The sequence below is a fragment of the Streptopelia decaocto genome (assembly GCF_964273445.1).
Source record: "Streptopelia decaocto genome assembly, chromosome: 3".
Classification (NCBI taxonomy): domain Eukaryota; kingdom Metazoa; phylum Chordata; class Aves; order Columbiformes; family Columbidae; genus Streptopelia; species Streptopelia decaocto.
This window is the reverse complement of record NC_138656.1, coordinates 96,561,968-96,576,873: the sequence shown is the minus strand read 5'-3', so window position 1 is coordinate 96,576,873 and position 14,906 is coordinate 96,561,968. Positions and strand designations below refer to the sequence as shown.

General features: G+C 36.4%; 1 protein-coding gene across 2 annotated transcripts in view; it reads left to right on the top strand.

The window, feature by feature from the left end:
- Positions 1-10,055, top strand: part of MCPH1 (microcephalin 1) — a 127,325-nt gene extending 117,270 nt beyond the window's left edge. Inside the window, exons 11-12 of one of the 2 annotated variants that reach the window (XM_082050036.1) lie at positions 8,377-8,614; positions 9,504-10,055. In XM_082050036.1, coding sequence (XP_081906162.1) covers positions 8,377-8,614; positions 9,504-9,559 — 294 coding nt within the window. In that variant the 3' untranslated portion in view covers positions 9,560-10,055. The remainder of the gene's footprint in view (positions 1-8,376; positions 8,615-9,503) is intronic. The other variant, XM_082050034.1, reaches the window with a different exon arrangement.
- Positions 10,056-14,906: the final 4,851 nt, after the last annotated feature.

Sequence of the window (14,906 nt, the reverse complement as noted above, 5' to 3'; positions counted from 1 at the left end):
CATGGCTCACGTAGATCTGCTGCACAGATGATCTGTATGTGCTTATATCAGCTCTTTGTCTTAAACGTAACAAAGCCATCACACCAGCACTCGTAGGAATCATTGGCATAAAATGTACAACTATCCCATCTATACACTGAATTTGTTGCCTAGGATTTTGCTAAGCTATCACGCTGGAAAATCTGATTAATATGACCTGAAGCAGCAGAACTATAGATTGAGTCTGTCCATTTTTTCATTGCTAAGCTGGTTTTTTTTTCCCAACCCATGAGTTTTCTCACTTTCATCCCTCTGATTCTCCCCTCCATCTCACTGAGGTGAGGGGGAGCAATCAGCTGTAGGTGCTTAGCTGCCTGCTGGGGTTACACAACAGCAGACAGGAACTAAAATAACCGTGAGAGCTATAAGGAGCAATCAGAAATAGGTATGATGTAGCTCAGTAAGGACTAGTGCAAAGTAGGGAGAAATAATCACCTGCAGAAACACCGGATGAGATTGACAATGCAATACTTCTACCAAAAGAGCAACTGAGTATTTTAGAGGATCCAAAACAATATGTCACCTATGTCATACTCCAATAAAAGAAGCAGGCATACTAGGATGTGTTAACAGGATTGCTGTACGTAAGAGACATGAATTGTTTGCAGTGTGCAGAGTAGTGGTGGGGCCTGAGCTCTGTCCAGCTTTGGGCACTGCACGTCAGGAAAGATGTGGATCCATTGGAGAGAATCCAGGGGAGAATAACAAAATGATCAGAGGTCTACAAAATATGACCCATAAGCAAAGACTGGAAAAACTGTGTTTGTTTAGTCTAGAGAAGACTGAAGGGAGACATGATAACAGTCTTCAAATATTTAAAAGGTTGTTTCAAATAGGAAGAGAAGAAATTGTTTTCCATGTCCCTTGGCGCTAGGACAAGAAGTAACAGGCTGAATATGCAGCAAAGGCAATTTAGGTTATATTATTAAGAATAGCTTTCTAACTGTGAGAGGAGATAAGCATTGGACTAGATGGTGTATGAAGGTGGAGAATTTCTGTCTTTGAATTTTATTGGGATTCTTGGGGGCTCGTCACATGTATTAGCTGTAGCCCTTGCGGTATCCCAGGGGTGCCGAGCTCAGAGTCGTATGTGCCACATTCGTATACCAGCCCAGAGAGATGCACGGCATGGTGCTGCTTTAGTGATATTTGAGTGAGAAAAACTCCTCCCAATTATAATGGGTAATAATTTTCAGAATTTTGGCATAAAATTGCAATATGCAGTCTCATCACTGTCTGATAGTGACTTGAGTTTAATTCTCTTGAAATAAGATGAAACCAAGGATGAACAAGTCCTTGAGGTATTTCTGAAGCAAGGTTTAAATTGCTAAACCTGAAAAATACTTCCTTTGCTAGTTAATCTATAATGAAAGGATTTTTTAAATTTCGAAATAATTAGTTTGTGTTGGAACAAAATGCAAATACATTTAATTCATAATCTTTTTGAAGTTATAAACAAATATTTATAGTAAAGTGACCACCTCTTACAATCTTAACAAAGTGTTTTTAGGTGAAATATATTGGAAACACAGCTCCTTGATTTAGAAGTCATACTTATCCTCAAAAGGGAAAGACTTATTTTTTTACCCTAATTTGTTTTTTATTAATCTATAGTTGATAATGTTGGTATTACATAGTGTTTTAAAATAGTTCTACCTCTGGAAAACAAGGAAATTAAACTAAAAATAAGTGAATTCATTATCTTTTTTCCTGCAAAAATTTGTTATGCCAGAAAAAATTGTTCCAACATCTTCCAGTGTAATTTTGAATATCTGCCAAACGGTAGATTTATTTGCCAAACATTTTCATACAGTATTCCCACCGGCACTCAGTCTTTCAGAGAATAAATTGGTGAAATTAACTTTTCTTATCAGTCTATGGTATTTGAGAGAAGCAAGGTTGTCTGCCAACACGCAGTGGAAAAAAACAATATCAGCTAAATTGTCTGGATTCAAGCTTTCTTCCGTTGTCTTGGCCAGGAAACACTGAAGGACTATGCAGAGGAGGGGAAGAAACTGTGTTTTGAAGAATTTGTCAGATAATATAGTCTTGACTGTGTGCTATTTCTCCTTCTTTTACTTTCCTTTTTGTTTGTCAAGACAAGACATTGGAGGTTTCTTTGTTCTGCGCCAAATTTTCCACTCTGTCTTCTAAAACTTTCTCCCTTTGCCTCCGGCCCCCATCTCGGTGCACCAGTCTTCTCCTGCACAAATGTATCTCAGGTTTGCCTGTACATACTATCAGTTTGTGTGCATGTGCTGGGGTGCTATGTAGCTTTATCAAGCATTCAAAGCGTGCGTTCTCACTTCTGTCTGAAGGCTTCTGCTTTAATTTGACAGAAAGGGAACTTCTGTTTTAGACAAATGATATTGATAATCAATGGAAAAGCATTGTTTCAGTAAATATTGAGAAATAAGGATGCAGTATTTATAATTATTTGCGTGAATGTTGCAAGTTGAGTTTTGCTCTGAGAATTAAAAATATCACTAGCAATAAAAAATGCATTTCACACCAAACAGTGGAATAAGGTTCTGGCTGCTGTTGAGATAATAGTATGGTAGTATGGCTTGAGCCAGTTGGGGTCCTGCATCGGTGTGATGTACCATTAACATAGATAAGATTCTTAAAAGCTGAGGATCAATTTCTTTGTGAAACAGCTTGCTGAAAGAAGTTGTTTTCAGCTCTTAACATGCTCTTTTATACTGGAGAGCACCAATTTATTTACCTGGTACAGCATTCCAAAGTACTTTTTAAAGCTTTTAGTGAATATTATTTCAATTTTAGTATTCTCAATGTGTTAAAAAAACAGCAAACTGCTAAAATAAATTATAAGAAATAGAACTAAGATGACGAGCTTTTAATTTAAGTAGAAAACATATGTCCCACGTTGTTCCTACAAAAACAGAGTTGCTGTTTGGTTAGTTGCTTCTATTCTCCTGTTAAACCTCATATTTAGAAAGATGAAAAAGAGAGCATTTCTTCTTTGTCCTGCAGGAGCACTGCATTGTTAACACAAACTTCCTTGATCCCTGTAGGGTTCTGCAGATTCTGCAAATTCCTCGCTGCAGGATAACTGCACATCCAGAAGTCTGCACGCTGCAATACACTCCTCTTTATCAGCATCAGGCTGATGCTTCACTTGTGGGGATGAGTGTGAGCCCTTGATCTTTACATGTACATGGGGTTCCACATATGTGTTTTTCTTTTAAATTTTTACTAAATGACAGACTGTCTGAAAATGGGTATAACCATGCAAGTGTAATGTTTCCTAACAGTGTTGTAGCTTTGAGTGTTTTCTTCATGAGGTCTTCCTACAGAATTACAGTAGCTGAAAATGTCAATGTTATTTGGCCAGTATATTTGTCCACACAGAAATAATATGAATATTAAAATATTAAAGCTTAATATTTCCCCAGCAACATATTAAATTAATATGCTATTTTATCTGTCTCTTTTTGTTAAGTATGTAGATTATCAAACCATAAAGTCTGAGGCTTTTACTTTATCAATTTTCTGATTTTACGTCATTTAATAGTTGCAGAGCAGTGAACTAATCTACAAGACTTCAACTGTCCAATCCTTTTCTCTTTAGTGAAAATGAGCAATTTATCAACTTCAAATGAAATAACATCTCTTTATATAGGTATAAACCATAAAATATACAATCGTCTCTCTTCAAACTTATGTCCGCAGTTTTATCTCCTGCTGTTTGCATTTAATAAAATGTATTTATTATTTTTGTAAGTAAGAACAACCAAGGTATAATTATAGGTTTCCATAAGTTCACTAAATACTTCATTAAAAAAACAGCCTTTTCAAATAGGTGTTGATAAGGTTTCCAATTCTATATTAAATGCTCAACTAGTAATGATAAAATAAATTCTGAGTTTGTTTTTGTGGATTTATTTATCTCTGGTGAATAAGATAAATTAATAATAAAGATTTACCATTACGCATATATTGATTGTGTAATGCATGAGCAAAGACATATAGACATATATAGTTATTACCAGTGGCTACATTGTATATCTTTTTTAAACTAATATTTCACATTTTCATTCCTAGCCTATAAATATGATTTCTATTAATTGTAGTAAATCAGAAGCATATTCTTCCTTTAGGTTTTGTGAAATAGTATTATTCTAATAGCATTTTAGACTGAAAATTTATTGATGTGCTATTTTCTGGAAGTACACTGAAAATTGTGTGCTGTACATGGGACATTAACTGTTTCAATGCTGAAAAATTTCTAAGTACATCTAGAAGAATTAGTTTTCTTTCATTTTATGTTGCATTAATTCAGGCATCCATTCAGAGATAATACCTTTGTGGGACCTGATGGCTCTCCCCTGAGCCTCATAAAAAGATCACACCCTTGGACTTTTATGGAGCCTTATGTTTGTTCCCACTCTGCCCACCCCACCCCTAGCAGGACTTATTTTCATAAAGTTCTAGGCAATGTTGCAAAGTTGGGGTTTGGTTGGTTTGTTTGTGTGTTTAGTACATGCTCATTCGGTTTGTGGGGATTGAAAATCAGTCACAAGGAGGGACAATAATTGGTGAAATGTTTGGTGTGTGGTTGTTTATTATTATTATATAGTGAAGAAAGGCACTATTTTTTCATAATGTTTCATAAGTTTTACTTCTGTCAAAGTGATTTTTTTTTCCTCTCAAAACTTAGGTTTAAACAAACATCTAAATTAATGGTACATTTATGAGAAATGCATAGATATAAGAGGCGTCTTCCTGCCGTTCATCTAGCTAGTGAAAGAATTACGTTAACTCCTAGGATCTTAACAAAAAGAGTAAATAGATGTTTTTAACATGGTTCTTCTGTCCATCTGCTAACAAATATAAGTAGAAAGGAAAATCGGTGTTGTCTTTTATAATAGGGACTGACACAATTGTAACCGTAACTACCAACTGATACATACACAATTTGTGGAAATAGTCACTTTTGGGGTCTGATATTTTCCCAGGCTTGGTCTGTGCTGAGGAATTATTCATTTATTTGTAAAAGCTTACACAAAATGTGTATGGTTTCAAAGGGCTGGGAGCACCCCCGGAGTGCTGCGAGGGCTTTGATGTTGCAAAGGCAGCTGAGTCAATCCAGGGGGACGGGCTGGGGTCTGCCCTCTCCTCCCAGCGCCTGACCCCGTGTGGGCAGCCCGCTGCCTTCCCGGTGACCGGCTGCTGGCATTTCTGTCAGGTTAGTGCTCCAGAAAGCAGAGTTAACCTTTCAGACTACTCTATGAGTTCTGAACATAAGTTATATGATTTTCCCTAGCTCTAAGACCTGTGTGCTGGAGCAAAACCACACACAGCCTGTCGGGAAAGCTGTGATGGTGCTGGTCATCCAGACAAAGCAAACATAAAGATGACGTTCCATGTGGAAGGTTTCCTTTGATGATGCCACCAACATGTACTGTGTTCTTACCAAGTCCTCTTCTCAAATGTACTGATAATCCACACAGCTGGAGTTCTAAAAGCCGTTGAAGAAAATCCTCTCTATAGCATGTCAGCATTTCACTTCCTTGGGTTCCTTTAATACATACTAAATGCATAGGATAAAGCATGCTATTTGTGGACATCAGGTGAGGGAAGTGCTCAAAATTTTGATTTCCTGATTTGATGGTTAGCTGTGTACACATTTGCTTTTAATATTAACTTATTCCAACAGTTCTTTCTGTATGAAGATGTACCATATGAATGAGTTTTCATTACAGTGGCAGTGAATAAGTTCTTTCAGGGGAAATACTTGAAGAAGTGGGAATACAATTAGCCCTTTTAAATCATATTCCTTAAAATATGTGAAATAGCAGATTGCAACAGTTTATATCTGGTGTCTTCTAAAACAAGTCCTATTGCATTTTTAAGATAAAAGCTTCTCAATCCTAATAATTTTTGTCTCTAAAATCTAAAGAGTTCCAGGTTGACAAAAACAGTGTAATTTCTGTATTTTTGAGTTAAATATGATTTATTTTAGATAAACTAGCATTGAAGTCTTCTGGTAATCGTTGTTCTTCTATAGGTTACAGCTGATTTGTCCTAGTAAACAATCCCAGAGCTCTATGACAGATCAACTAAGATGGAATTGCATCCATCATGTGACTGTTCTGAGGCTGATGTGAAGGGATTGTTGTTTTTCACTATAAAGCATTCTTTAATTTGTTGACCTTGGTTACCACAAGCACTTTTGTCATTTCATGATCGTGCAGTTTTATAATTCATGAAAATGAGTTATTGTAGTCCTAGTAATACCATAATCACAACACTGCTCTGTACATGGGAGACTTCAGTGTTCATGAGCTAGTCCCTCAAAGCCTCACAAGACCCATCAGCAAGTGATACTTTTAGCCAATTCTAAATCCAGTACTAATATTAAAACTATACAGTTATTAATTTTCTGTAGTTCATGACATCAGCCAGATATTCACAGAAGAGCATTCTGTGCAGATGGAAGGAGGCAGTACCCTACCGAGTCCAAAACCAGATTTTCTGCACATATGTAAAGTACCAGGTGCCAACATACGTACAGAAAAGGCCACCAGATATGTTCACTGTTTGAGTGATGAAGAGTTGCTCTGTCCGTGTATCATTCATCTGGCCAAGACTTAATGCGCTCCCTCTGAGCTGAGCTTGGGTTCTTCAAATTCTGCAATGTAACTCTGCTTTGATGCTGTGCTCAACAAAATTATTTAGCAGCTGTTTGACTTCAGTGAGACAGGTTTAGATGCCATGTCGTTCATAAACCTAAGTTCACAGAATAGAAAATAAAGGTTATATCTTGGATTGTTCTTGAGTCTTTTTGGCCTGCTTCATCCATAGCAGTCACTGTCTTCATAACTTCCTTAATTCAAAACACAAAGATTCAATTTAGTTTTATTCTCAGGAGAGCAGCCAAGGGATTAATCACAAAAAAAACCCTGAATTACCTATTGATGGAGTAGATCTCAGAATTCAGATTAGGATTGACTTGTCCAAGAATAGCGGAGAGGACAGTGGCACAGAACCACCAATCTATAAAGTCTCATGTTAGCAAGGGCTTCATGCTTTGCTGGTGTTTCATCTAGCTAATTGATCAAAAATGTTAAGGCAATTCACTTTGACTTTTGTCTAGGGATTTGTGAACATGCTCTGGAACTGTTTGGCTTTATACACCCTTGTAAACCAGGTGAAGATTCTTAATTTGGCTGTACCTCTGCTAAACACATATATTATTGCATTAAAATCTGAAGTGCCTGTAGTTTCACAGCAAGTTTGTGACAAGACTGGAGGAAGGAATCCACTCAGCAAGTAATTTCTTCCAGTGTTCTAGGAACATCACTGACTATAGTTTCACATTCAGATGTCTCATATAATTCAGATTATACAGAGCAACTTTTTCTCTAAATAACATGCTCATGTTGATCATCTGCATGAAAAATTCCAAGCATCGTGTAATATGAAACATTTATTTTTGTTCTGATCTTACTACTAACTCCAATCTCATTACACATTTTCCAAACTTTGACAAGAGATACAGAATCAAAGAAGTCACATACATTAATTGGGCAGGTCAATGGCAATCTCACTCTAAGAAATAAAAGCTTGCTTTTTTTTTTTAGTATTAAAACTTTATATTGCATACCATAGTGTGTACGCTTTTTGTATACACTACGGGAAATGGCTTTAATTGCTGAATCACTGTCCTGCCTAGTATTACTGAGAAGAAAATTTGTCTCATCTAGATGAAGCAGTTTTTTATTATAATGAAGAAGTGTTACAGGCTGCACAGTATTCACAGAGGACTTCTTTTTTTCTTTTCATAGAGGCAAAAGAGTTTACATGAAACAGTTTGCTCTGAATTCCAGTACTTTTTTGTCACTTCCTACATTTGAGACAAAATACAGTTCATATTTGTGGAGCACAGGAGGGGAAAACAAGTCCTATGGTAGTTTAAACTCTGAATTAGATACATTTTTAAAGCTCCCTGGTACAAACTGATGAGTGCTACATATCATAAATGGTTTCACGGTTTGTATTTGTGCTGAAAGGCTATAATTATTCAGAATATCTTTGATATTTCTGTGTGATGGCCAGTGTTATAAATGTAAGAATGTAAGAATATGGTGTAAAATAATGCTGTCAAGTGCTTTAAGAAGTCTTAGAAACCACTAAATAAATATAATACAGCAAATACGTTGTATAATTTACCCAAGATTTTCTGATATGTCTGAAAAAGTCAAGTTCATATTCATATTCTTTTTCTCTGAATTAACAAAGAGAAGGATTAGTTTTACTTTGAGTGGAAATGCAACGAATGGGTTATTAATTTTCTTCTTTCCTCAAATATAGATCTGCAGACTTCAGCGTCAACTATCAACAGGAAAATACCAGCAAAATCTCTTTTCAAACCAGCCTGTGATGTTTGTATCTCCTACCAGTCAACCACCCTGCAAAAAGCTAATTGAACTTATACAGCTGTCAGGAGGAAAAATATGTAAAACCTTACGTCAGGCAAAAATCTGTATAGGAGAAAAACCAGGAAAGAAGTACCAAGAAATAAAATGTTTATCAGAAAAATGGGTATTAGGTAAGACACTAAATTTCAACTCATATATAAAAATGTGGAATATATATTCAAAAACTGACTGGAAATAGCTCACTAAACTGAGGTTATGGAAGGAAGAAAATGGAACAGTTAGGTTTTCAGGAAGGTTGTCTCTATGGTGAGGACTTTCTCTTACTAGATGTAAGACTGCTTCATTATGGTCCTGGTCCTCACCATTGTAATTTTACCAAGAACAAATTTCATCCAGATTTTCAAATTTATTTTTTGCATGATTCTTTCATTCAGAGCAAAATAAACTCCAGATCCAGCATCTCTTGAGTTTACTGCAGCTGGACAGGCCGTGCTCAGCCCCTCGGTGGGCTGAAGGAGTTGCAAATCCAGCTGCTCCTGAAGGACTCTGAATTCTTTGTGCCCTTTACAAATTTCTCAGATCTCTTTTGCAGTCTGTATGGTACTTTAGAGGAAGGATACAGGCCCTTGAAGTTCGGTCCCTTTCTCAGCAATTGCTTGCATAACAGTATGAACATTGTCACCTAGAAATGGCCATCTTAATCAAATAAATCAAATCAGATCTCAAATTTTATCTAATCTTTGACACTTCACTGTTGTAACCCAGTTGTTTTGTGTCTATCTGCTTTCTGATGTTAACAATGACTGTCAATTCACTCAAGGTTGAGCACGATAAAAAGCAAATAGGTAGATAATGTAGCACCTGTTTTAAAGTTAAATAAATGATGAGTTCTTGCGGTAGTATCATTTGACTGCTCTTTTTTTAGGGTCCTTCTCTGTCTGGGTTCTGAGCTCCACCAAAGTCTTTTATACCAGAAATTGCTCTGAAGTACATTGTTGCTTTATAATCTATTTCTTGTGCACTTTATCTTAAATAATCCTGCTTTTTTATTTCTTTCAGATTCAGTCACTCAGCATACAGTATGTCCCATGGAAAACTACATTTTTCATCTGTGAGCTAACTCAAGAGCTTCCATATGGTTGTAAGGGAACAAGCCTAGTTTGGATTCAACAAAAGCTAATCTGTGAATAAAATTTCTAAGAAAACGCAAGTTGTGTCTTTATAAATACATGGAAGAGTTTTCTATATTTTTATTACTACGTATTCATCTTGTCAAATCTTTAGGGTTTTTTAATAATAAAGTACTTCCCTAATAAAAGCCATCTTGCTTTTATTTATTTCTTGAAGACCTTCAGGCCCAGAAGTTGAATGAATGATTATTCACTGCAAGGAAGTGGAAAGATATTTTCTGATCTCCAAGCAAAGTTGGTCACATTACAGTGCCATTAAAAGATGTGCATTCGGTATGGGCAAGAGCGCCCAAGCCAGCCGTGGTGCAGGCAGCTGGAGGCCCATGTTGCTATATCTTCATGACCATTGCTAGTTACATTTCTTTGGTAAAAACATAAGGTGTCCCATTGTGTTCAACTCACACCTGCTGGTGTAAACTTGCACTTTTAAATTGAGTTTTCAGAAGTAATTGAAACCAGTAATTATGGTCAGACATATAGTCGAGGTATTACTTTATTTCAATACCTTTAAATGAGTTTCAGACTGTCTCTACCTTACCTCTAGGCTGAAACCATAAAGAGTTACTGATCCTGAGTCAAATGACTTAAGACAACATATAACTCAAGCGCTAAAATCTGTCAAAAATTGAACAGATACTTGCTTGAAAAATATATGCCAGTATCTTAAATTTTAAATTCCTCTTAAACCTGTGGGGTTTTTTTTAATAGTTACAAAGTAGGATTTGTTTGTAAAATATGTGGTGTAGCGCTTCTTTATTTATAAGTGTACAATCTCCTTTAAATATTTGCAAGGTCCATCAAAACGATGAATCCTCACAGAGACAGTAATGTATTATCAAGTAACTTAACTGCAGCTTATAACACACCTTCCAAGCTCAGTGCTCTCCTCAGAGGACTGGCAGCGTAAGCCAATGGAAACCCTGTACTAAAAATAATGATTTCAAGTTAATAATATGGAACAATCGAGGTACAACGGCTTATAAATGTTGCCATTCCATTACATTGTTCTAACTTCATGAGCTTTTTAAGGAATTTGGATGCACACTGTCTGTAAACTTGAGGATTATGTGTATTTTTCCCATCAAAACAAGTTCAGCAGTATCTGGGTGGCAAGTTGTTTCAGGCACAAATTACATTTGTATAGTTGCTCTGTAAAATGTTAAATATACTTAATGGAAAAGCTCCAAGATATGAAGACTTTATGGAAAATTAAACAGACTTTATTTTCAGAAATACTGAACACCTGTAACTGAAAAGGTTAAGATCTCGTTTTCAAGTATTTAAGTGCTATATAGCCAGGTTTAACATATAAACTAGAAAATGTAATTTATTGGGTTTTTTTCCTTGCTTAGTTCTCTGACAAGCACATTTTTAACATCTTAACTAGGAAAATATGTTTGATACAAAAATTGATATGTTGCACACAAAAACTGGTAATCAGGTCTGTCTACAAATCGTACTGTTTATAATAAAAAATATTTACCTATTTACTGCAGAAAACTGGTAACATGGTATCACCCTTTATTAAGAAACTATATGCCAAGTACTATAGACTAAAATATAAATACTTAAATAGGTTGTGACATGTCAACATATGGTTCCCAGTAAATAACGGAATAATTTGTTTGAATTATATTGCTTAAATTTGAATATTAAAATCTCCTAGTTTATTTTGCAGTCATTTCCTAAATGTACTATCCATAAAAATCTGTCAGTATTAATTTATAGAATGTAACATTCCAAATCACTTTCCTCATAGATCTTCTTAAGATTAATCTCAGCAATTTAAATAGTAAATTCTTGGATCAGCTTGTTGGTCTTCATTAGTCACACATGTTACAGACTTGACAGTCAAAAGTCTAAGATACTTTTTTCTAAATGAAAATGTTTCAGATAAAACAAGCTGTCAATTTAGATAATTTCACCTTAAATTATATGGTTTGATAGAAATCCCTATGTATTGGCTATTCTTGCAAAATTTGTAGTACACAAGTAAATATAGCCAGCAGGAAATTAAGTGTCTCATTTTGGTGTCACGTTATAGGCAAGAGGAGTGCTGTTCATCCATACTGAATATGGCTTTGTAATAATATATAACAAATTCAGGAGAGGTGAGAGATAAATCCAAAGACTAGCATGTGGTACAGGCAGCAAAAAAGAAATACTACTTCATTTTTGTAGTCTGAACTTTTTCACACAAACAGCTTGTGACCTTTTGTGGGTTATCAACCACCTCAGTGTTGGAAGGAGGTGCATTTCTACCCAAGACCTCAGCATGAAAAGACACTGATGCTGGTCATCTCTCAGTAAAACTACACAGGAGGGGGAATGGTGAAAGCTTGTCAAATGATTTGTTTGTCAGCAAAAATCCACCAACTGAAAAAACACCTGCACTTGATACAGAGGTCCTAAGGACAATAACACGCAGAAGAAAAGGCACAGAACCCAGCAACGTGACGGATCATTGATTCATGGGTAGTTTTGAGCTGTTCAGTGCTAAGATCTTTCAAGGTCCAGTGCTTAACTGACATTCTGCTGTAGTACAACACAGTGCGCTGTCTGCTCTACAAGATGGCACCAGCCTTACCTTATCAGAAATCTACTTTTTTATTTTTTTAATTTACTTTTTTCTCTTTCAAGTTGGTTTTTTTTTGTTTTTTGTTTTTTTTTTTGCAGAGGAGGACTTTTTTATCCTGCATGAATATTTTTGCCATTTTTTGTGAAAATGACTGCGCTCAGCTGCTGTCTCTCCTCCTCAGAATTCTCCTGCCCTCCAGCTAAAGGCTGTCTCTTACAAAATCATATTAGCATGATTAAAGACCTTTCTAAGTTAGCTTAATTTGATTATGAAGCTGTTTAAACCAAAATAAACCAAAAAGCCAAAATAAGTATTATTCTTAAGGTTCACTGCAGGTCCTATTTTAACTCATTTCACTTGCATTGGTGGTGTAGGTGGTATCACTCAGATGCACAGAGCACAAAGACCCCTTCCCTTCTTCCTCTTTTGGAGGTGAGATGAGGTTTTACCACACTTTGTGTAATTTCTGGGTGCTCACACTGGTAAATGCAGAAATACTGAAAACAAACATAGGCATGACCTTGAAGAATGCGTTGCTCAAGTTGTGTCAGAATGGCAGAAAAATTGGTGTCCTCTTGAAACAGTATATCCTTAAAAATAAATCAGGATCTAAAACAATTTATTTATAGTTAGAGTGACTAATAGTGTGAGATTGGCTAAGGATGTGTTTTGAAAGCAAACTGCCAGAAACCCATAAGGTGGGTGGATTAAACATCTCTTTTTTCTCTTTTCTGTTTCTGTAATCAGTTTTAGATCGTGACTGTATTTGGGGTGAGTATATCTAGTGAGTAAAAAGCCTCTAAATATTCACAGTCACCCTAGTATATAAGCCATCTGGTATTGACTTATTAAACTACAGATTTGTTAACCTGTTTTTATGTTTCTGGACATTTTCCTGACTCAACTATAGGCAACTTTTTAGAGACTGATACTTTTTAAATAAAAAGAACTAGTGAAAACTATTGCATCACTTGATTCTCTGTGTATAGTTCCACTATAATAAACTTCTATTATCATAATGGATCTATATAGAGTGTAATTTGGGCAGGATTGCATTATGTGGTAAAGTGTGATCAGCAGATTCAGCCCTAGGAAGCTGCTAGCACACACATGCCTTTATGCATTTTTTGGTGCAACCTATAATCAGCTTAGGGATTGTAAGGCAAAGGTGATTTTAATCAGCATTTCTGAGCAGGAATTGTGGCTGTGTAGGACTGTGTTTCTAACTCTTCCAGAGCATAAAATGGAGGTATCCCAGGAACAATGTCTAGAAAACAATTAAACTACTGTTTTTTTCCTCCAGAACAACACACCAACATGGAAAGAAAGAAAGAAAGAAAAAAAAAAAAAAAAAAAAAAAAAAAAGGACTATTTGCTCAGACTGAAAACTGGAAAACATGAAAAAGTCTGTGTCAGCAGTCTGAGTTCTTTAATGACAGATCTAATAACAGAAAACCAACTGGCCGTAGTCCTATTGCATTAAGAGAGTTTTATTTCTGATCTCCTTTTATCATTTTCAGAAGAAGCTCTTTGCATGGTATGACCAAATGGTGGGCTCTGGAAGAACATCGCCCTTACTACAGATCGTGCAGCAGCTGACAAGAAGGTGGTTTAAAACTGCCACTAGTAAATAAATAACAGCTGGTGTTGAAGTTATGAGGAGAGGTGTCTGCTAAGAGCTTTTGCTGGGTGCTGGCAAAGCAAATCTTTTCTTCTGTTGATACAGATATGAGAGAACCCTCTAAGCATCCAGGAGCGTCTCGAACTGCTGCACAGGGCTGAGGTGTTGACACATGGCAACCAGGTGTAACGTAGCACTGCAAGTTTCTTTGAGCTGCTGGAGCCAGCATCCTTTAGAGGGACCAGCAGTGATTTGTGGCATCGTGCTGGAGGCGCAGCCCCCTCAGCCTGCCAACAGGTCCGTGTCTTCCTCGCCCCTGAGAATCCCGAGATCATGCCAGATGGACCTTGCTAGCCCTTGTCTGTGCCAGCTTGTGTAGTTTGCCTCGTAGCTTCTGTGATCTGGAAAGCAGCTGAATTATCTGGAGACAGAACCACCCTGTGGCATTTTAGGAGATTTATCAATGCCCACAAAGTCTCTCATGTTGATCTTGGATTTTTAAAAAAGTGCACTTACATATGAGGTGACAAAAGGACTGGTACTGCCAGTCCAGACAGCTTTTGGGGTTTGTTTTTTCCTTCTTCATGTCACATTTAATGGAACTGTACAGTCAGGGCTTTTAAGAGAAAGAAAGTTGGGTCTTCGGGGAAGTGTGCACAGGGTGGGCACTTCACAGAATTATCACTGTGATATGATCTTTTAATAACAGGCAAAGCAGCTGATGCTGAAACTTGGAAACTTCTATAAATAATTACATTCTGCAACACCTAGGTCAGTTTAAAGACACTGCTTTTTCAAAACTTTGGATAATTAAAGAAATATACTTTCAAAATTGCATAAGGAGATAGCTTTACAATTGTGAACTGCTACAGAGAGGATCTCATGTCTAAATTACAATGCAGGATATTTACAGACAAAAATCAAAAGAATGCAGCCTGGTGTAAGTAAGGATGAAATAGCCTTGTCAAAGAAAGAAAAACTTCTTTGATAAGGATATCACAGACCTTGCTACTAGGCAGTGAAGTACGATCTGCAGAGGAACAGAAACAAGCAAATACTTTCCCTCAAATCAA